General features: G+C 37.9%; 1 protein-coding gene across 1 annotated transcript in view; it reads right to left on the bottom strand.

Moving 5' to 3' along the window:
- Nucleotides 1-68: 68 nt before the first annotated feature.
- Nucleotides 69-23,582, bottom strand: part of LOC148310085 (protein sax-3-like) — a 385,600-nt gene continuing 362,086 nt past the window's right edge. Inside the window, exons 8-25 of the mRNA XM_088259041.1 lie at nt 19,439-19,597; nt 18,106-18,340; nt 16,218-16,443; nt 14,854-14,935; nt 14,054-14,284; nt 12,770-13,049; nt 11,268-11,383; nt 10,549-10,754; nt 9,901-10,061; nt 9,332-9,475; nt 8,625-8,773; nt 7,298-7,417; nt 5,655-6,208; nt 4,892-5,063; nt 3,900-4,049; nt 2,895-3,002; nt 1,040-1,439; nt 69-319 (exon numbers count right to left, since the gene is read on the bottom strand). Of these exons, the coding sequence (XP_088115167.1) occupies nt 204-319; nt 1,040-1,439; nt 2,895-3,002; nt 3,900-4,049; nt 4,892-5,063; nt 5,655-6,208; nt 7,298-7,417; nt 8,625-8,773; nt 9,332-9,475; nt 9,901-10,061; nt 10,549-10,754; nt 11,268-11,383; nt 12,770-13,049; nt 14,054-14,284; nt 14,854-14,935; nt 16,218-16,443; nt 18,106-18,340; nt 19,439-19,597 (3,609 nt within the window). The 3' untranslated portion in view covers nt 69-203. The remainder of the gene's footprint in view (nt 320-1,039; nt 1,440-2,894; nt 3,003-3,899; nt 4,050-4,891; nt 5,064-5,654; nt 6,209-7,297; nt 7,418-8,624; nt 8,774-9,331; nt 9,476-9,900; nt 10,062-10,548; nt 10,755-11,267; nt 11,384-12,769; nt 13,050-14,053; nt 14,285-14,853; nt 14,936-16,217; nt 16,444-18,105; nt 18,341-19,438; nt 19,598-23,582) is intronic.

Genomic DNA, 23,582 nt, shown 5'->3' with positions numbered 1-23,582 from the left:
CGCTTGCGAGCGTTCTATTTGCTTACTTTAGGTAGACTGCCTTAGAAATATATCACCCTTCAGTTATAACGATCTATGTACAGAACTATAAATTGCACAGACAAAGAGAATTTCACAATGATTAAAAAAAATTCAAGTACGGATGTTTTTTTCTAGTACACAGCTGTAAAAATAAATAAACAGTTTTCCCGTTATTCCAAGGGTCATATTTTGGTGAGTGGTGTTCCTGCTATGAAGGCCGATCCGGAATGAAGTTGGCTGTGATTGGAGGAGGAATTTGTCATTTGCCCATTGGTCGTGAACGCTTGCCGAGTTTTATCTGAAAAAAATAATAATTTCAGCTATCAAATTACTTTATAATACTTTATAATTACAACTATAGTGTGCAAATACTTGTTCACAAAATCTGGATTATCTCCAATTATAGGAGTTATTTTCATATTATTTTTTGACATCTCATCAAAGATGAAGAAGAATATGGAAGTCTGGGCATTTACGGGGCTGACGACCGTCATAGGCCGGTTTAAGTGATCACTTTACACATGTGTAACATTCACCAATTCTATCCATTATTGACAACCACACTACTCAAATTCTTGGAAGTTCTATATATATGAACCAATTTAGAAACATTGTTCTTGAATAACTAGAACTTCACTAGAAACATCTATTGGTGAGATGAAAAGAAGCTTTTTACTGAGCAGAAACTCTTTTATTAGTATGTGAGGTCCGAATCCTGGATTATAATCACACACATAAGAAACGCCAGAAAATATCATTTTTATTATTTAAGCTAATAATTTGAAAATAACTCCTGTAATTGGAGATAATCCAGATTTTGTGAACAAGTATTTGGACACACTCAAAATGTTGAAAATGAAATTACTTGTTTCGGCATTCAATTTGTGGTAAGACATGATTTAATTGTAAATGAAAGAAACGTATTTATTTACAACATAGAATTCCTGATTACTTAAAATAATTTAAAATGAAAATGTAACGTTTTGGTGAAGACCTCCACATCTAGACCTCAACTAACCGTTAGTTTTTTTCTTTTCACTGGAAGAAGACTTGATATAGTCCCTCTTGTCAGAGCTCCGTGACCTCGAACTCTTGCTGCTTCCGTGGCTTCCGTGGCTCCCGTGACTTCCGCGACCTGATCCGAGCCCTCTTCCGCTCGCGGATGTCGCCATCTTGGCGTTGGCATAGTCGTTGTCGAAATTGCTGGAGTCGGTGGAATAGTCCGGAGTGTACGGTCTTCTTTGATGCGGTGGTTTGGATTTGTTGGACTTGTCGCTGAACTGGGTGTTGGTTTGGAGCTGGGAGTTATTCATGGTTGGCGGGGGGCCGTTTTGGGGGGTCAAGTCGTTCGGGAAGGGCTCGGGATAGGAGGCCGTCGGGGTTTGCTGCGAACGGTACATCGGTGAATTGCACGGGAACTGAAACACACAATTAATATATTGTTGTCAGGCAGATTATACGACAGAATTACAAAAGAAGATATAAGAAAGGAATGTACGTCTGAACTAGGGATAATTGAAAAGATTAGTTCTAAAGAACCAGGCGGGATAGGTTGAACCCTCCTTGTGATTTGTATTTACTACAACTCAAAAAAAAAATTTATTCCTCCATAATATAATTATGTATTACTTGAAAGTATTATAATAATTTGTCCGCCTCCGTAGTGTTATGGTCAGCATGCTCGGCTACCATTCTGGAGGTCCCGGGTTCGATTCCCAGGGGGGTTTAATAAATATAAGTGATTTTTTCACTCTAATATTTATTCAATATTACACTGGACTGGTACCTGAAGCGGAGGGCTGATCACCTTTCCTTCATGTGTAATCGATCGAGATAACACTGCGTTTATATGAAGCAGTGCCCTATGCACCATTGGGGTGCGGTAAGGGATTTATTATTATTATTATTATTATAATTAAAAACATTTTTCAGTATGCGGCGTGGCGTGTTTTGTGTACATATATACGCATGTCGTAAAGATTTTACTGCGCCAGTTGTGCGCAGATCATCTCACTCGGCGGTTGTGTCGCTACGCTAGCTATTGTGGCTACTCGCAATGTATTTTTTTCTCGTTTTCAGACATTTACCAGAGCTTACATTACAAAATCGTTACAACTGCTTCAAACACAAAAACTTCAACTATGGTCAATAAAAGCAATAATTAGGAATGTTGCTTTTACTGACCATAGTTGAACAATTTCTCATTTTTAAACCATATTTTCATATTATTTTTGACATCTCATCAAAGATGAAGAAGAATATGGAAGTCTGGGCATTTACGGCGCTGACGACCGTCATAGGCTGGTTTAAGTGATCACTTTACACACGTGTAACATTCACCAATTCTACCCATTATTGACAACCACACTATTCAAATTCTTGGAAGTTCTTTATATATGAACCAATTTAGAAACCTTGTTCTAGAATCACTAGAACTTCACTAGAGACATCTATTGGTGAGATGTAAAGAAGCTTTTTATTAAGCAGAAACTCTTATATTAGTATGTGAGGTCCGAATCCTGGATTATAATCACACACATGGTCGTCAGCCCTGTAAATGCCCAGACTTCCATATTCTTCTTCATCTTTGATGAGATGTCAAAAAAAATATATAAAAATGACTCCTGTAATTGGAGATAATCCAGATTTTGTGAACAAGTATTTGGACAAACTCAAAATGTTGTAAACCATACTTTCATATGGCGTACTAAAAACAGTGCACATGGAAGTTTTAGCACCGTGAAGGAAAGGTTAAAATACATGGATAATTGCACGGAAGAACTGAAACGCCACACTACTCTCCCTTTGGAAACAATCTTCGCATCTTCTACATTCATGATGATGGTTTTTGAGGTTTGGAACGGAGAGTTCACCTGATCACAGCTGCTGCTGATGTCGCTCCCGGAGCAGCTGCTGTTGCACTCGTTGATGCTGAAGCAATTGTTCTCGCTCTCTCCTCCCAGGTTTGAGGACGTGCAATCCTGGCAATGTAACATATATAAGTAAATGATTCTTTTCTTGCACCCGCAATATATTGTAGCATGGGGAACGTGTGTTTGCACTTATTACATGCATCTACATCTCTGTTTATTGCTCCTCAGAAGCTGCATTTTATTAACCGGATCCACGCGGCTCGCATAACCGTATGTGTTTTCACAAAACATGCCGCATACGCGGCAGACATAAGCGTATGTGTTTTTACTTTGCTCCAAGTTTCGAACCTCAGTTCAACTTGGACGGATTTTTTCATGGTGTGGATAATACGTCAATCCTTGGCCTTATGACATCTGTTGAAATATCTGACTAATAATTTGTAACATCACAAGGATAAATAAAAGAACAGATCCCTGATTTTTCTCGAGGTCGGTAATTAGTCCGCGCCATAATCATGCCCTATATCAGTCTCACTCTACGCATGGCCAGTGGGTAATAGTGACACACGATGCATGCTTTGATTTATTTATGTTATGATCTTATTTGTTTATATTTCAAGAATAATATGACACACGTGTATTATAGAGTACCAAAAAGGCACAATGAATTCCATTGAACGGTTTTGTTTAGGGAAATAAATAGTTTTTTTAACTAAATACTTGATAAAAGTAATCATTTAAAAAACAATGAAATACCGCCGCGCACGGGCGTCTCTCAGGAACAAAGTTAACGCGGTTAAAAGGTTAACACATAGTGCAGAACCGCCGGATCAAAGAGTTTAGTAGTGACCTTTGGGATATCCATGAGCCGACTCATGCCTAGACTGGAGTCGAGTAATTGACGATCAAGATGACACGTCGTCGATGCTATCCAGTGCTCTATGCACCATTCAGCTCTGTCGAGGGTAGGAAGAAAAATGCACTGTAAGGAATGTGGCAGTATACCTGGGAGAGGCAGTCTTGCGGCTCCAGGATGTCCTGGTATTCAATCTCCTCCTGGCCGGGTTCTGCATGCTGCGGGTAGACTCCGGGCTGGTAATGTTGCTTGGAATGTGACTGTGGCGCGGTCTGGAAATTGTGGGGGAACGAGGGAATCTGAAAATGATGAAAAATCAAATTTACATACCAGTGTCGGGTTGTGGTCCCGTGGTGTCGCGGAAGCTTAAGTCAGAGTGTCACAACCTATTCCTAATAATGAGCCGCTTAGGCTCACAGAAATAGTATGAAATTGAAATATTTGTGTAAATAATAAAAACACAAATATTTATTCTTTAAAAAAAGTTCTGCAAAAGTGAAAATTTTTGAAAGTATGATTTTAACAATAAGTTTTTGAACTGTTTCTAAAGACTTTAACCCTCCCTTCCCGGTGTTGTGTACCTAGTACACATTGCTTCTAATAACCAAAATATCTCTACAAATTTAATAAATGCAAGGCTAAGACTTTAGGTATTTCTCCATTACATATTTACGCATTCATTTAAAAAATAATATTAATAATAATCAGAATGTATCGGGTACATCGGAGGTATTTTGTGAATATCGGAAACAAATTCACATATAAACAGAGCGTGAAGAGTGTACGGGAACCGCGACACTATATTAGCATCTCACTCTTGCATATTTGCACTGTGTAAGCGTGAGGAGCTCAAAGTTCAATGTTTTCGGGTTAGCGGCAGTAGCTTTTGGGCTCCCGACAAGAGTGGCTTGTTCCGTGAGCGTCGCCAGATGGTTTTTCAATGTTTTCAGCAAATAAATCTAAATTATTATAATTTTTGGCTTCATTTATAATTACTAATAGGGATTAGCTATGAATGTCTGTATTTTTCCGATTTAAAATTGGTAATTTTTTATTGTGTAGTGACTACCCAACACCGGGACGTTGCGTTTTATTTAAGCACCGGAAAGGAAAGGTTTAGTGACTTTGTTGCAGTACTTACCGGCGGAGGCTGACCAATGGGAGCGTTGTACCGGCAGTTGAACTGCTGGTTGTCTTGCGGGCTGTCCGCCATCTGCTTCTTGGCGGACGCTGGCGACAGCGGAAGCGGATTGGATCTGATGTTTATGTTGCCGCCCTGGCTCTGTGGCGGGGGCGTCTGCTCCAACCTTTTTCTGCAATGAATTTTTTTTTATTTCAAACCATATTACATTATTCATATATATAACATTCCCGATGAGTGATTTCCATTTCTGATTTTGGAACATAAGGTTAACCAGACTGATAAGAAAACACTAATAAGAAAGTTAAAAAAAAATATAAAAATAAAAAAATAAAATAAATAAAATATAAAACAATAAACGAGTCTGGTAAATAGGCACATAAAAAAATAAGGATAAGAAGAATGTTCAAAGGAAACAAATGAAAAAATATAACTTGTCTCTAGCAAATATATATATATTTATATATATATATATATATATATATATATATATATATATATATATATATATATATATATATATATATATATATATATATATATATATATATATATATATATATATATATATATATAATTATATATATATATATATATATATATATAATTATATATATATATATATATATCTTTCCATCGTGTATTTAACAATCAAGATAACACAATTTCTATAGGATGCGGTGCCCTATGCAACATTGGGTGCAGATAAAGGTTAAAAGAAGAAATATATATATAAAGAGGGAAGAAAATAAGATATGTTTACCTGTATTCCGTACAGCTTCCATAAGGCTGTTCAGGCGGCGATGGCAAGATATCTCTCAGATTGATCCCGCAGTTTCTATCCTTCCTGTAGCCGTCCTCTCTGCAGTCCAGCACTGCAGAGTCGGAGTAGTGGTTCCCGCAGCTCACTGGATGTCCGCCAAACTCCCTCATATCCAGACTCGGATTGCTAAACTTACTCCTGCCGTCGTGAGAGTAATTCATGCGCTGCATTTCCAGGTTGGGATGAGACACGAAATGGCCCAAGTTCTGATTGACAGCATTGCCGAAGCTTGCAGGGTTGGATCGGTCGTAGCAAGAATTAGCGTATTCCCCGTTTGGAATATCGGCGTAGTTTCCGGAATTCGAAGAGTTGTACGTCCCTGTATTTTGCTGGGAGAAGTTGCCGTCGTGGCAGCCGTACTGGGGCTGTCGGGAGTTGATTTTGCCAGAGTCGTATGGCAGAGACGTCTGTTGGATGACGTGGTCGTTGTACGGGTTTATTGGCAGGCGCTCGTGGTACATTTGGACGTTGTTGTGGTGCTGGTTTCGGTTTTGCTGGAAATATTTGGATCATCAGATTGATTTTAAAAAGGGTGTTTAGATAGTTTAACAATAGTTAAACAAATTTATGAGACAAATGTGGTTGGTAATAGAAGCAGAGGAAGACTTAGCATCAACAAGTATTTCAAGTACCACAGGTATGAGATAAGAAAATATAAATAAGTACCACAGGTATGAGATAAGTAAATATGAATAAGTACCACTGGTATGAGGTAAGAAAATACCAATAAGTACCACAGGTTGAGATAAGAAAATGTGAATAAGTATCATTGGTATAAGATAAGAACATTTGAATAAACACCATTGGTATAAGATAAGAAAATATGAATAAGTACGATTGGTATGTGATATTTTTTTTTAATAAGTACTATAGGTATGAGATAAGAAAATATCAATAAGTACCACAGGTTGAGATAAGAAAATGTGAATAAGTATCATTGGTATAAGATAAGAACATTTGAATAAACACCATTGGTATAAGATAAGAAAATATGAATAAGTACGATTGGTATGTGATATTTTTTTTTAATAAGTACTATAGGTATGAGATAAGAAAATATCAATAAGTACCACAGGTTGAGATAAGAAAATGTGAATAAGTATCATTGGTATAAGATAAGAACATTTGAATAAACACCATTGGTATAAGATAAGAAAATATGAATAAGTACGATTGGTATGTGATATTTTTTTTTAATAAGTACTATAGGTATGAGATAAGAAAATATCAATAAGTACCACAGGTTGAGATAAGAAAATGTGAATAAGTATCATTGGTATAAGATAAGAACATTTGAATAAACACCATTGGTATAAGAAGTACTATTGGTATGATATAAGAAAATATGAATAAGTACCACTGGTATGAGAAAAGAAAATTTGAATAAGTACCATTGGTATGTGATAAAATTTTTGATGAAGTACTATTGGTATGATATAAGAAAATATGAATAAGTACCACTGGTATGAGAAAAGAAAATTTGAATAAGTACCATTGATTAAGAAAATATGAATGAGTGCTACTGGTATAAGCTAAGAAAATATTAATAAATACCATTGATATAAGAAAATATGTATAAGTACCATTGGTATAAGATGGTGGGTGGAGTGCTGATGAGAAATCAGGAGTTCATTGTCCGTGTACTCCGAAGATGAAGGACTTACGGCCGACTTCATGCAGGAGTCGTCAGAATTCATCTGGTCCTACGAAAAATCAAAATTATCATACTTTTTATACGGACAGCTTGTACGAGGCTAGCACTGCACAAGGGTTATTGGTTGATTTTCATCTTGGTTTGGCATCTCTAAGGATGTTTTTTTTAGGAACTCAAGATTTTATTGATACATAGACAAAGACGTTTTTATTCGGTGTGGGCATTTGCAGGCCTTACGACCTGTCATTGGCTGGTTTAAGAGATCGCTTTATACTCTGTATATAATTCATTACTCTATCCATGATTGACAGCCACCTTACTGAAATTTAGAAAACTAAACACATTGTTGTCAGGCGGTTTTTTCATCAACCCCGACCCTACTTAGTTCAATTTCAATTTATTCAATAATTAATATATACATTACAAACTAACATTTAAGGCGTATACATTAAAAAAAAAAACAAATTAAAAGTATGCAAGAAGACTTGTTAAATGTGTAGAAGAATCCCGCTTCGGAAGACTCCTTCAGACACATGGAACAGATCAATATCCAATGAGATATTGTTCAACATAGCGGTAGCTCTTCCTACAGGCATAACCATTGGCAGGTTGGTCCTGTGTATTTATTAAAACCCTTATCCGCACCCCAATGGTGCATAGGGCACTGCGTCATATAAACGCAGTGTTATCTTGATGGTTTACACATGAAGGAAAGGTGATCAGCCCTCCGCTTCAGGTACCCAGTCCAGGGTAATATTGAATAAATATGACAGTGAAAAAATCACTTATATTTATTTTACCTCCCTTGGGAATCGAACCCGGGACCTCCAGAACGGTAGCCGAGCGTGCTGACACTACACTACGGAGGCGGATGTGTATAGGAATGCGGTCCTGTGTATAGGAATGTGAAACAATCAAAATTTCTGTTAAACAGGGATGTGTAAAGTCACTGTGGCTATTCATTCTATAAGTGAATAATTTCATAAAAAAGCTAAAAGGTTTCTTATGTTTACGCTCCATCAAGGGCATAGGTGGCCAACCTTTTCAGCAGCCGGGCCAGATTTTAGAAATCAGATTTCTTACCGGGCCGTGAAACATTTTTTTTTATTATTCCATGGAAACATGAAATATATACAATTAAAAAAATTAAAGTCAAGGTCCTAGTTAGGATCCTTATTTGTTTCTAATACTATGTTTTTACAGGAGAAAACGAACGCTATGTCTGATTGTTTAGCAGTCAGGTATGTAATTGTTACCAGAGATTTGGGGCCCTGCATGCAGAGGGCCGTGGTAGCATAGGGCTCCGGGGGACCTCTGACGACTCCGGGCTGCTGCTGATAAAAGGTGCTCAGGTTGACTTCTGCGTACTCTGAATTGCTACCATCGGCTAGCGGATGCTGCAACCCTGGACAAAGGATGAAGACAGTTGAACAGAAAACTGATTGGAGAAAGATGAATTGTATATCGCTCACTTCTTTCAACAACATCAAATATCAAAAAACTTGATTTTTCAGGAGATTGTTTTTAAAGTTTAAAAATAAAATAAAATGTATTAAAAATAAATATCAAGCCACTTAGTGAACTTTTTACTGTGCAACAGATCTTTTCAGGTAAAACCTGAATGTTTTTTTCCATTTGAAAAATATTTAGTAAATTAAAAATAAATAAAAAATCAATCCCTTTTCTTCGAAATGCAAAAACAACACTTTCTGGCCTGTAGCGGGTAAATATTACATGTTTTCGGAATGCCCAGAAAATGTACTATATCCCAGCAAAAGCGGGTTATTTTTAACTTAATATTTACCCGCTACAGGCGGCAGAAACTGTTGTTTTTGCATTCTGAAGAAAAGGTTTTGTTTAATTATTTTTTTAAATAAACGTGTTTGATTTAAAAATAAATTCATAAATTAAAATGGAGTTCTAAAAATTAAACGCCAAATCAATAATAAATTAAAATAGTTACCTAGAGATCCCTGGAGAAGTTTAGTCTGGCAATCCTTCTCATCCAGACGACTGGGAGTACTGTCCCTGGAGCGCCACCCCCTGTCCAGCCACAGAGAAGGCTGCTTATTTAGGGAGCAGTTCTCCGAAGCTGTCACTACGGGCACTGCGGAAGACATACAAATTGAATTATTAAAAATTAATCAATTTTACATCAATCGATTCGGCCGTCAGTTTGTGGTAAAATCCATCCATTTTTAATTTTCTAGTTTTCAACAACATTTTGAGTGCGTCCAAACACCTGTTCACGAAATCCGGATTATCTCCAATTACAGGAGTTATTTTCATATTATTTTTTGACATCTCATCAAAGATGAAGGAGAATATGAAAGTCTGGGCATTTACGGGGCTGACGGCCATTAAAGCTTTAAGTGATCACTTTACACGCGTGTAACATTCACCCATTCTACCCATTATTGACAACCACACTACCTAAATTCTTGGAACTTCTATATATGTGAACCAATTTCTAGAATGGTTTTCAATAATGGGTAGAATTGGTGAAGAAAGAATTATTAATACTATCATTACCGCTGAAGTGTCCCAGTTGCTTGTTGGAGGTCTTCCTGATCCTCAGGAAGATGTACAACACGACGCCAAGGACGGCCGAGATGAACGCACAGATGCACACCACCACGAACCAGGTCTCTCGGAACACTCGGCTCACTGAGCCGTCGGGTGGAGGACCAGTTCTGGAAACAAACGCAAAATCAGAGAAAAGATTAGACACGCTCGGCTACCGTTCTGGAAGTCCCGAGATCGATTCCCAGGGGGAAGGTCAAATAAATGTAAGTGATTTTTTCACTGTAATGCTTATTCAATATTACCCTGGACTGGTACCTGAAGCGGAGGGCTGATCACCTTTCCTTCATGCGTAAAACGATCAAGATAACACTGCATTATATGACGCAGTGTCCTATGCACCATTGGGGTGCGGATAAGAGTTTTATGTATTTATTTGTGTGTATTTAATGGATACGATTTAATTTTTTTTTAGTTTGTAATGTATATGTTAATTGAAAGTAAATAAATTGAATTGAATTGAATTGAAAACACAAAAAGGAAATTTTAAATAAAGTCTTGTGAGTTGGGTAAGGTTTGGTCAGGTCAGAACCCAACAGACTCACTAGACTCGGGTAAGGTTTGACTGGATCGGCAGGAATCGGTTAAGTCACTCACTTGACTTGAAGGTTGGGCGCCAGACTGGGGTCCATGAGCAGCGTGGCGGGCGCGCTGAATGGGCCGGCGCCGCGCGCCGTCGCGGCGGCCACGCGCGCGCCGTACCTACCGCCCGGAGACAGCGAGTTGATCACCACGGACGTGGTGCTCGCGTTCAGCGACATCTGGCCCAGGATCTTGCCCGTCGAGTTGGACTTTATCTGGATCTGCGGAACCACAAAGAAGAACCATGTTAATTTTACTTTACTTTTTCTGCAAATGTCTTTGCGCTGTTTCGTGTCTGTCTGCTGTGCTGGTCGAGGTTGTGGAGGCGTCTGCGTACTGGTCGACGTCGAGTCAGAATCGAATCTAGCTGACTGAACTTACTGAACTGACTAACTACAGTACTAATCCCTTTCACTGCCTACACTGGGGCAAAATTTGGTGGTTGTTTTACAAACTTGTATATATTTAGATTGACAGAGACAGGGATAAGCTTTTGAATGTAAATTCACAGTAAAATCGCGATACAATTGTGTATGGGTTCCGTTTTATGGGATAAGATACTTGTATCCATTGTATACTGCCAGTTTAGCTTTCGACGATAACTTGCATCCCAAATGACTTTAAGGCCCATGGATCATGCCAAGTTTTTCTCGGTATTCATCGCTTCCATTATTAACCATATTCTTCAAGTCGAGGGTACCTATAATATGTGTGTATGTATGCAAAGTAGGTACCTTGTATCCAAGAATGACTCCGTTCTGGTGCTCAAGAGGAGGCGGTTGCCAGCGGACATACGCAGAAGTGCCGTTGATCATTCCAACGTGAACTTTATCAGGCGGCGCGGATGGAACTGTAACAAAAATCATAACTCGTATTGAGAATGTGTCCACATATTTGTAAGAAGTGTCAATATATGTGTATTACTTTTTAAAACAAACACAGATTTTTCAAGGTCTAAATTGAATTTTTTTATTATTTTTTGACATCTCATCAAAGCTGAAGAAGAATATGGAAGTCTGGGCATTTACGGGGCTGACGACCGTCATAGGCTGGTTTAAGTGATCACTTTACACACGTGTAACATTCACCAATTCTACCCATTATTGACAACCACACCACTCAAATTCTTGGAAGTTCTGTATATATGAACCAATTTAGAAACCTTGTTCTTGAATCAGTAGAACTTCACTAGAGACATCTATTGGTGAGATGTAAAGAAGCTTTTTCTAAGCAGAAACTCTTATATTTTTTGTTAAAAAAATATACAAAAATTAATATTTTGACAATTGTTTCGCCTAGTTATGGCATTTTCAAACAAATGTGAAGATTAACCCTTCCTTCACAGTGTTGTGTACCTTGTACACATTGCTTCTAATAACCATCAATATCTCTTTAAATATAATAAATATTATTAGTAATAATCAGAATCTATCGGGTACATCTGAGTTATTTTGTGAATATGGGAAATAAATTCGCGTATAAACAGCGCGTAAAAAGTGTGCGGGAAGCGTGACGCTATATTCGCATCTCACTCTCGTATACCTGCACTGTGCAAGTGCGAGGAGCTCAAAGCTCAATGTTCTCTGGCTAGCTAGCGGATTAGCGGCAGTAGCTCTTAAGCTTTCGACAAGAATGGACCTATGCTTTGGGTTAAACCCAATAACTTCCACACTGTTTCTTTTTTATATAAATATGTTTAGTCTTAAATTAAACCCTGAAGAGGGCAACAGGATGTTGCCGAAACTAGTTGGTTAGTAAAATGTGAGTGGATCAAAAAACAAAGTCTTTTTATTTCTCAAAATAATATATCAATATGATCCATAAAGTTAACTAACTAACTAACTAACCATCACACCGCTTCTCTGCAGGGGTAGGCAGAGAGGATCGAAAGCCACACCACTCTGTCTTTGCAAACATTCTATCCTCTTCTACGTTCATGCATCTCCTCATACATACCCGACGATTATTACGACTCCTGACCCGGCCGCTTTCAAGTATTTGACATACCTGATTGTGCCAGGTTTTTCTCTGCTTTTTTTAACTACATTCCCCTCATAAATTTGTTTAACCGTTCATTCCTCACTCATACGTTCCACATGTCCAAACCATCTCAACACACCTTTCTTAATTTTATTGATAATACTTACCTCAGCCTTGCATTATTTCCATCACAAAGTAAATGCTTTCAATATTCAAAACAGAAAATGAAGGTACAATGAAGCATGGGTAGACTCACCATCTTCCAGGGTTCTCCCAGTTCTGGCGTTGGAAGGTTTTCCTTGTAGCATCTTATAGTACGGCACGAGGAACAGTTCGTACTTGGCGTTCGGCTTCAGCTGCTGCAGCAGGTAGCTTCCACTGCCGCCGTTCCTTGCGGCCACCACGGAGTACTTGTCCGCAGACTGGGTGTCGTTGGCGCTGAGCATTGTCTCATTGGAGGCTATTTCACTGCCTTGCGGCATCTGGCGATAGCGGATGTACACTCCTTCCAGATATTCATCGTAGTCAGTCAGTAGCTGTAATAAAATGGTATTTTAGTATGACTCTAATTTAGTCTGAAATAATAGTTTAGTCTGAAAAACTGGGCCATGGACAAGAGCCAAGAGATCTGGTCCAACAGCTCAGGGATGAAACACACAAAGGAACTGATCATGGGATACTCGCGGAAATTCACCACAGAAGCTCTAAAGCTTAGCAAAAAACAAATAAGGATCCTAACCAGGACCTTGACAGGACACTGCAGACTGAGGAAACACATGACAAAAATCTCACTTCATGACTCCCCAATATGCAGATTTTGTATGGAGGATAACGAAATGCCAATCCACATTCTCTATAATTGTGACGCACTCGCTCACAAACGAAGTCACATCCTTGGAGGACCTCTACGGGACTCCGAGAAGGTGAAGCTCCTACCACCAAGGCAGGTCGTGAGTTACGTGACTCATGTAGGTCTTGGCAGTGAGCTGTAATACAAAGGGAGGTCACAATCGACCTAATATGGTCGCAGTGACATAAGGATGCAAGATCCCTTGACCTCACAAAAAAAACAACAAAATGAGCCATTTAGGCTCACACAAATAGCATAAAATTTAAGTATTTTTGTAAATAATAACAACACAAATATTTATCTTTTAAAATAAATAGAAAAAATATCTATCATACAACGCATTTCCACTGTATTTAGTCTACTTTCATATTTTTTCAACCAATTCTTTTGCCAAACCATTTCGACTGCATTTAGTCTTTTTCCTACCTTCTTTTGCCAACTCCTAGCTTCACTTCCATACCAAGTAAGACTCCACTGTATTATTTCGCTGATTACTTACATCCCAGATGACTTTGAGGGTACATTAGTGTTGTACATCTATCATACAACGCATTTTGACTGAATTCAGTCTACTTTAATCCTTCTTTTACCAATTATTTTGCCAACCCATTTCCTACCTTCTTTTGCCAACTCCTTGCTTCACTTTCATACCAAGTAAGACTCCACAGTATTCTTTTGCTAATAACTTACATCCCAGATGACTTTGAGGCCAGTGGAGCTGATTGGGACCACCTGTTTGAGAGAAAGAACATCCGAGTCCAGGAATTTTCTGGCTTCCACTAGCTCATACTGCGTGATGGGCTGCAGGTCTCTGGCGCGCGTCAGAATGAGGTCTGTCATCTCGCTGGGAGCGGATGCTCCGTGCTGGTTCCAAGCTCGAAGGGCAAACCGGTACAGCTTCTCTGGCTGTAGGTTCGACACCTGAGGAAGAAAATTATCACCAATTTAAGTAGAACTCAATCAATTCTTTTTTGACATCTCAACATGGATAAAGAAGAATATGAAAATCTGGGTATTTACAGGACTAATGACCATCATAGGCTGGTTTAAGTGATCACTTTACACACATGTAACATTCACCAATTCTACCCATTATTGACAACCACACTACTCAAATTCTTGGAACTTCTATATATGTGATCCAATTTCGAAACATGGTACAAGAATCACTCAAAATGGTTTTGGTAAATGAAGAAAGGGTTAAAAACAAAAATCAGAAAATTTCATATTTCATTTTTTGTTTTGGCATTCACTTTGTGGTATGATATATGATGAAATTGTAAAAGAAAAACACTTGCTTTTTACCACTTGTGTTTATTTTATTATGACGACTAGTTTCGGAAGTTATGCTTCCATCTTCAGGTCTAAATATAAACTAAAACATTATAAATAACTATCTGTTATATAAATAAGAAGAGAGGTAAGTTAGGGGCAGGGAGGGTTGGTCAAGAAAAGCTTCATGTTGAAGAATTAAGGATTGATAAACTTACAACATAGCTTTCATCTGTGATGCCAGTTGAAGCGACGATCCACCCTGTCTGGAGACTGGAGCTGAAGTATTCCACGGAGTAACTGCAAAAGGAATTGGGATTATTTTTCTGGATGAATCCAGTATGGTTAGAAAGGATAGTTCATACAGGAATTGCAGCCAGGTCAAGGAGTTTTTTTTTATGGGAGTTTCTTTCATTATGTACAAGGTTTATAGATCATTGAATGGATTATTCATATTATTTTTTGACATATAAAGAAGAATATGGAAGTCTGGGCATTTACGGGGCTGACGACCGTCATAGGCTAGTTTAAAAGATCACTTATAACATTCACCAATTCTACCCATTATTGGCAACCACACTACTCAAATTCTTGGAAGTTCTATAAATATGAACCAATTCAGAAACATTCTTCTTGAATCACTAGAAATGCACTAGAGACATCTATTGGTGAGATGAAAAGAAGCTTTTTATTGAGCAGAAACTCTTATATTAGTATGTGAGGTCCGAATCCTGGATTATAATCACACACATGAGAAACGCCAGAAAAAATCATTTTCTTTTTTATTATTTCAGCTTATAATTTGACCTCACATACATGTTACACGTGTTTAAAGTGATCACTTAAACCAGCCCATGACAAAAATGCCCAGGCATCCATATTCTTCTTCACCTTTGATGAGATGTCAAAAAATTATATGAAAATTAACTCCTATAATGGAGATAATCCAGATTTATGAACAAGTATTTGGACACACTCAAAATGTTATAAATGGATTATTGTTTCTTCTAGCTAAAAAACATGTTTTACTTTAGTCTGTGTTGGGAACAGGAGGGATAATCTAGTGTGGGCCAATCAGGAACTTATCAGCGTTTGCTCATTGCTGGGAGGAAACCATGTAAAACCATGGAAACCTCAGGAGAAGCCGGACTGTTGACTGTCATCAACAGACCTTCCGTTCCACTAGAAGAGGGTTCGCTATTTTGTGTCCTAGCTTGGTTTATGGTAGCAACGTCCTTCACTAGTTTTATCATGTATGATACCACCTCTCGCGAGCGTAGATCCATCATTGTTGACGTCTTGTTCTCGTTCACCAGGTGAGATTTAAAAATGTAGGGATATTTTACCTTAGGTTAGGTTAGGTTTCGAATCGAGGTTCAGGTTGCACTTAAAAAATTCACAGAGTTAACGGAACATATGTTGAATTAATTCCAAAGCACCAACAGATGAAGGACATCCTGAGGTGTCTCATCATCACACATTGGAGAAAGGATCCAAGTCACTTGGATAGTACTGCACCAAGAGATGAAAGACATCTCGAGGTATCTTATCATCAAATGCTAGAATAAGAAGTGCCAGTCACCTGGACACGCTGGGATGGCGCTGCCACGCGAGGGTGACGGCGTGCGCGGTGGCGGCGCGGACCGTGGGGCGGGCGGGGCGCGCGGGCAGAAGCGCGGGCGGCGCGGCGCGACGCGGGGCGCCCTGCGCGGCCGGCGCCACCTCCAGGCGCGCGGTCCAGCGCGACGCGCCCGCGGTGGGCGAGCGCGCCGAGCACGTGTACGCGCCAGAATCAGACGGCTGGAGATCTGCGGACAGAGAAACAAGTCAAGTAGATCAATGAGACTTTCATGGAGTCGAACCGGAGTCAAGATTTTATTTACATTAGACTGAAGCCAAGACCCTAATTCCCCTAAAATATTAAGATGAAGACCTTGGGAGAATAAGAGAGACGCTATGGGGGGTACTGCATCATATAAACGCAGTGTTATCTTGATCAATTAACACATGAAGGAAAGGTGATCAGCCCTGCGCTTCAGGTACCGCTTCAGGTCCAGGGTAATATTGAATAAATATAAAAACTAACTAACTAACCATCACGCCGCTTCTCCGCAGGGGTAGGCAGAGAGAATAGAACGCCACAACACTCTGTTTTTGCAAACATTTTTCGCCTTTTCCACGTTCATGCATCCCCTCATACGTACCCGTCGATTGTTACGACTCCTAACCTGACCGCTTTCAAGTATTTGGCATACCTGATCATGCCAAGTTTTTCTCGGTCTACCTCTGCTCCTTTTTCCTATACATTCGCCTCATAAATTTGTTTTACCGTTCCTTCCTCACTCGTTCGTTCCACATGTCCAAACCATCTCAACACACCTTTTTTAATTTTATCGATAATGCTTATCTCAGCTTTGCATTCCTTCCTTATATGATGGGGGATAGAAACTGACTGCAGATAGCAACAGATAGCAAAAAATGGAAGGTTACGGATGAGACCTATATCCAGCAGTGGAAGAAAGAGAGCTAAAGAAGAAAGAAGGAATAATATGAATAGATGATGACTGACATATTTTAATAATAATAATAGAATTGGATCTTCTTCGAAAGTTGTCTAAATAAGCTGGGATGTAGCCAGGAAGAAGAAGAAGATGATGATTGACATTGAGGAGTTAAGATATCGTTCACTCCTTTCAGCGTCATATATCAAATATCCTCAATTTTCAGCCGTGCATGTTCACGGAATGCCCAGAAAATGTACCATATCCCAGCAAAAGCGGCATATTTTTAACTTAATATTTACCCGCTACAGGGCAAGTGTTGTTTTTGCATTTTTAAGAAAAGGTATTATTTAATTATTTTATTAAATATACTAAATACTTTTCAAATGAAGAAAAAACCTTCAGGTTTTACCTAAAAAGATCTGTTGTTGCACAGTAAAAAGTTCAATAAGTGGTTTGATATTTATTTTTAATAATAATATAATAATAAAACCCTTATCCGCACCCGAATAGTGCATAGGGCACTGTGTCATAGAAACGCAGTGTTATCTTGATCGTTTTTACACATGAAGGAAAGGTGATCAGCCCTCCCCGCTTCAGGTACCAGTCCATGGTAATATTGAATAAATATTAGAGTGAAAAAATCACTTTTATTTATTTTACCCCCCATGGGAATCGAACCCGGTACCTCCAGAACGGTAGCCGAGCGTGCTGACCATTACACTACGGAGGCGGACTTATACAATATTTTTAATACATTTTATTATATTTTTAAACTTTAAAGGATTTCCTGAAAAATCTATTTTTTTGATATTTGACGTTGTTGAAAGGAGTGAGCGATATGTTTATTGTGAACAAGTTTAGAAATGAATTTTTAAAAATTAATTAGAGGCAAAAAAAAATATACCAATTGTTTGTTGCACGCATCAAACAATTTAGGGTTTTTGGCAAAATGAAATAGTCTGTTACCGTCAATGAAGAGCGTCCCATTTCCGGCGATGGTGATCCTCTTGTCCACGTTTCCGTCGGCCATCTTGGCCCCGCCATCTTGCGCAGGCACAATGTCCTGTCCGTCCTTGTCCCAGTGCACGGAAGTGGCCCCGATGGTGGCGCACACCATCTGCGCATTGCTCTTCAGCGGCAGCGTCTGGTTCGATGGACCAAACTGGATGATTGGAGGAGGCGCGTCATCTTTGGTCAGTACCTGAAGTAACAAGAAAACTATATATAAATATCTTTGCTCTTAAGTTCTTCACTAGACTGGTGGTGTTCGGCGGGAAAGGTAATTTTACTTAAAAGAAGGATGAAAGTAGACTGAATGCAATTTATCCATGTCGCTCACTCCTTTCAACAACGTTATATATCAAAAATCGTCCATTTTCAGTTGAGCATGTTTTCGTAATGCCCAGAAAATGTACTATATCTTTTGCTGGGGCAAAAGCGGCATATTTTAAACTTAATATTTACCCGCTACAGGGCAGAAAGTGTTGTTTTTGCATTTTGGATAAAAGGTATTGTTTAATTATTATTTTAAATATACTAAATACTTTTCAAATGGAGAAAAAACAATCAGGTTTTACCTAAAAAGATCTGTTGCACAGTAAAAAGTTCAATAGGTGGCTTGATATTTCTTTTTAATACATTTCACTTTATTTTAAAACTTTAAAAACAATCTCCTGAAAAATCAAGTTTTTGATATATTCGTCATATATCATATATCATATATCATCATCATATATGTTGAAAGGAGTGAGCTATGTGTGTGATTAAAATCCAGGATTCAGACCTCACGTACTAATAAAAGTGTTTCTGCTCAATAAAAAGCTCCTTTTCATCAAACCAATAGATGTCTCTAGTGAAGTTCTAGTGATTCAAGAATAATGTTTCAAAATTGGTTCATATATATAGAAATTCCAAGAACTCGAGTAGTGTGGTTGTCAATAATGGGTAGAATTGGTGAATATTACACGTGTGTAAAGTGATCACTTAAAGCAGCCTATGACGGTCGTCAGCCCCGTAAATACCCAGACTTTCATATTCTTCTTCATCTTTGATGAGATGTCAAAAAAAATTATATGAAAATAACTCCTGTAATTGGAGAAAATCCAGATTTTGTGAACAAGTATTTGAACACACTCAAAATGTTGATACGAAAGTAATCCTACAACAGTGCTTTATGAAATATCAATGCAATATGCATGTTCGATAATGGGCAGAATGGTGAACGCTACACAGGTTTATAGTGTGATCACTTGAGGCAACTAAATGCCTGGTTGTATTTGGTATGTTGCGAGTAAAATACCTGCAGCATTATCCTGTGCGTAGCACTGCCTGCGGCGCTAACAGCAGAGCAGGTGAAGTATCCCTCCTGGGACCTTCTGGCGGCTGCCAGATGAAGAGTTCCATCACCAGCTACTGATATTCCACTGTCTGCGTCCACCCTTCCAGGAAATAGCAGGTCCTGGAAGAAAAATACTCATTCATGAAGACGTTCCTAGCATGATGATAAGTTCTAGCCAAGCGGATTTGCTTAGGTCAAGTTATAGCTTAGCAAGATTGGTTAAGGTCAAATTGTAGCCTAGCAGAATTGGTTAAGGTCAAGTTATAGGCTAGCAGGATTGGTTAAGGTCAAGTTATAGCCTAGTAGGATTGGTCAAGGTCAAGTTGTAGCCTAGCAGGATTGGTCAAGGTCATGTTGTAGCCTAGCAGGATTGGTTGAGGTCAAGTTGTAGCCTAGCAGGATTGGTTAAGGTCAGGTTATATTCTAGAAGGATTGGTTGAGGTCTAGTTCTAGCCTATCAGAATTGGTTTAGGTTATGTTACAGCCAAGCACATTGATTTAGGTCAAGTTTTAGCCTAGCGGATTGATTTAGGTCAAATTCTAGCTTAGCGGAATTAGTTTAGGTCAATTTCTAGCCTAGCAGAATACATTTAGGTCAAGTTATAATTTAGCGGATTGGTTGAGGTAAAGTTTTAGCGAATTAATTGAGACAATATTTGTTATTTATTATATCAGACAATAGATAATTTACCTTACGGACGAGATATCTAGTTCTAACTTAACGGATTTCATCCTTGCTAGCCCAGAAATTTAAAAGTGCCGGCACAATGCGAGTCGAGGGAAATGAGCGTAAGTCATAATTTAGCCGTAAATTTAATTTTAAGTTCCGCGAAAAAGGAAAATGAAAAAATATTCTACCCAATAAATTCAGGGACGTGCCGAGAATCTCGGCTCGGATGAAGAAGCTTATAACGCGACCGCACTTCTACATTAAGTGGAATGGGATGCACACAACTTTCTAGTATTTAAGAGAAAAAAAGAAATCGATTAAAAAACTGTAAATAATCATGTTTTGTAAAACTGCACTTGGTCACTTTCTCCTGTATGACTACGATATATATGTATATATGTATATATGTATATATATATATATATATATATATATATATATATATATATATATATATATATATATATATATATATATATATATATATATATATACACATGTATATATCTATAAAAAACCTGGTCACTTATCGTAGTCATACAGCATAAAGTGACCAAGTGTATTTTGACAAACACGTGATTATTGACTGGAGGTCTCGGGTTTAATTCCTAGGGAGGGTAAAATAAATATAAGTGATTTTTTCACTCTAATTTTTATTCAATATAACCCTGGACTAGTACCTGAAGCGGAGGGCTGATGATCTTTCCTTCGTATGTTAATGATCAAGATAACACTGCATTTATATGATGCAGTGTTCCATACACCATTGGGGTGTGGATAAGGGTTTGATTTTTTTTTTTTTTTTGTAAAAAGATACATTTTTGTGTTTTTATTATTTGCACAAATATTTCAATTTCATACTATTTCTGTGAGCGTTAGTGGCTCATTATTAGAAATAGGTATCAAATTGCGGTAGAGGGATTCAAACCGAGAAACTCTGACTTAAGAGTCCGCAACACTAACGACGGGACCACAACCTGACACGTAGTTTTTCCCGCATAAATCAATTTATTTGTGTAAAAAAAACTATAAAGTTTTTATATTATTATCTTTGATTGATTTCTTCATTTGGAAAACGTACAAGAAAGCACGATAAAAAGCGGATTTTTCGAAATTCAACTCTTAAAATGGCGCCAGTTAATTAATGTCTTCCCGCCAAAAATGCTGTCATTCCGCGTTCATTCAGTGAACCGGGGAAAGTTGTGACAAGAGGGGTGATCTCCAGAGTAGGTACCCCGAGCCTACTCACAATTGTGCAAAACTGGGGTAAGACGATAATTCAAATTAAATTCTACGTTCGTATTATACATTAATAGAGTTTGATTATGTGCTCCAATTTGAAGACGTTATATTGAAAATATTCTATTTGTAAGGCATTTCCATTCAATAGTAATTTTTCGATAAGTTTCATTTTGCCTTTAAAGTATCTTCAAATACTTAAACGCACCCCGATGGTGCAAAGGGCACTGCATAATGTTAGTGCAGTGTTATCTCGATAGTTATTTCCGATGAAGTTTAAATAAATAAATACTGAATGAACAAACAGACACGGTGACATTACACAGCCCTGTTTAACACATTTGGATATGACAATCTAAGATGAAAATGAGGCACTTGTCCTTATAGACGTGTGATGTGATAAAAATTACATTGGCGGGCCAATGAAATTATTTATTTTCTGTACATTAGTTTAAATAAATAAATAAATGCTTTATTAAAAATGTAAAATGTCGTGCATCACAATATAGAAGCTTAAAAAATATTTTACATAGATATTCTGAAAAGAATTCTAAAATCATGGACTTAAAAAATCGTTAATGGCTTTTATTCCTTTGTGTCGTGCCTTAAAATTAAAAATTCTTAATGTCCCATTTTTTCTTTTTTGCGCAAAGAAGCTCGTAGATTCTGAATAATTAAAATGAAAACAATACGACAAAAAAGATGCGCTGTTTCGCTGTTCTGAATGAAGTAGTCGTTTCTTTTAAAAGTCTAACAAAGGAATACGGACGACAAAAGTTGTAAAAAAAATACTGTTTCTTTTGAGCGTAGGTACCGATCAAATACTTTCATTAGCTGAAAAGTATTGGAAATTTCTATACTGAACTCGCATCTTCCACGTTCATGCATCTCCTCATACATACCCGCCGATTGTTACGACTCCTAACCTGACCACTTTCAAGTATTTGACATACCTGATCGTGCATGTTTTTCTCGGTCTCCCTCTGCTTCTTTTCCCACTAACATTCGCCTCATAAATTTGTTTAACCGTTCTTTCCTCACTCATTCGTTCTCCATGTCCAAACCATCTCAACACACCTTTCTTAATTTTATCAATAATGCTTTTCTCAGCATTGCATTCCTTCCTTATTTCACTATTCGCACGTCTATCATACATCGTTTTGTCGCACATTCTTCTGAGAGATCGCATTTCGACTGCACTCAGTCTACTGATGCGAATCTTTCAAATAACCGGATCCTACCCGCTAGTTCTTTGAGATTAGCGAATACTTTCACGAAACTCATTACCGTCCGAAAGTATTTAGCAAGTCGTACAGTGCCAGCTACTCAGACGAGCGGGGTTTATTTAATTATCCTCTCGATTCCACCACTTTATAGGAGATTCCGCTCGTTCGCAGGTTGTTTGGGCGCTTCTGTGGGCATTATTAGTTTTTCAAGTGCCCTAGAACTTTCAGAACCACCCGAGCGCCCGTGATGCCGTTTATTTCCACCCCTACCAGCGTCTACCAGGACTCAATAGCTAGTGAAGAGGTTTTGGGGATGTTGCTAGAAGGGTCGATCGTTTTTTATCATCTGAGCTTAGCCATAAAAATCCACTGATCCATACAATATTTCAGAATATTAAAAAAAAAACTGAAAAAACCTACACTAATACTAATACTAGTACTACAATTACACCGTTTCTCCGCAGGGGTAGGCAGAGAGAATAGAATGCCACACCACTCTGTCTTTGTAAACATTCTTCGACTATATTATATGCTAATTTTAGATGTTATTTGCTCATTTCAGATGTTATATGCTAATTTGAGATGCTTTATGCTGATTCGAAATGTTATATGCTAATTCAAAATGTTATATGCTAATTCGAGATGTTATATGCTAATTTGAGATGTTATATGCTAATTTGAGATGTTATATGCTAATTCGAGATGTTATATGTTAATTTGAGATGTTTTATACTAATTCGAGACGTTTAATACTAATTCGAGATGTTTAATGTTAATTTAGGATGTTATATGCTAATTCAAATTTTTAAATTCTAATTCGAGACGTTATATGCTAATTTGAGATGTTATATGCTAATTTGAGATGTTATATGCTAATTCGAGATGTTATATGTTAATTTGAGATGTTTTATACTAATTCGAGATGTTTAATACTAATTCGAGATGTTAAATGTTAATTTAGGATGTTATA

The sequence above is a fragment of the Brachycentrus maculatus genome, unplaced genomic scaffold (genome assembly GCF_059751285.1).
Source record: "Brachycentrus maculatus isolate JH-2025_06_01 unplaced genomic scaffold, ASM5975128v1 h1tg000108l, whole genome shotgun sequence".
In the NCBI taxonomy this organism is placed as follows: Eukaryota; Metazoa; Arthropoda; class Insecta; order Trichoptera; family Brachycentridae; genus Brachycentrus; species Brachycentrus maculatus.
The sequence above is the reverse complement of the archived record's forward strand: the minus strand, read 5'-3'. Positions and strand labels throughout refer to the sequence as shown.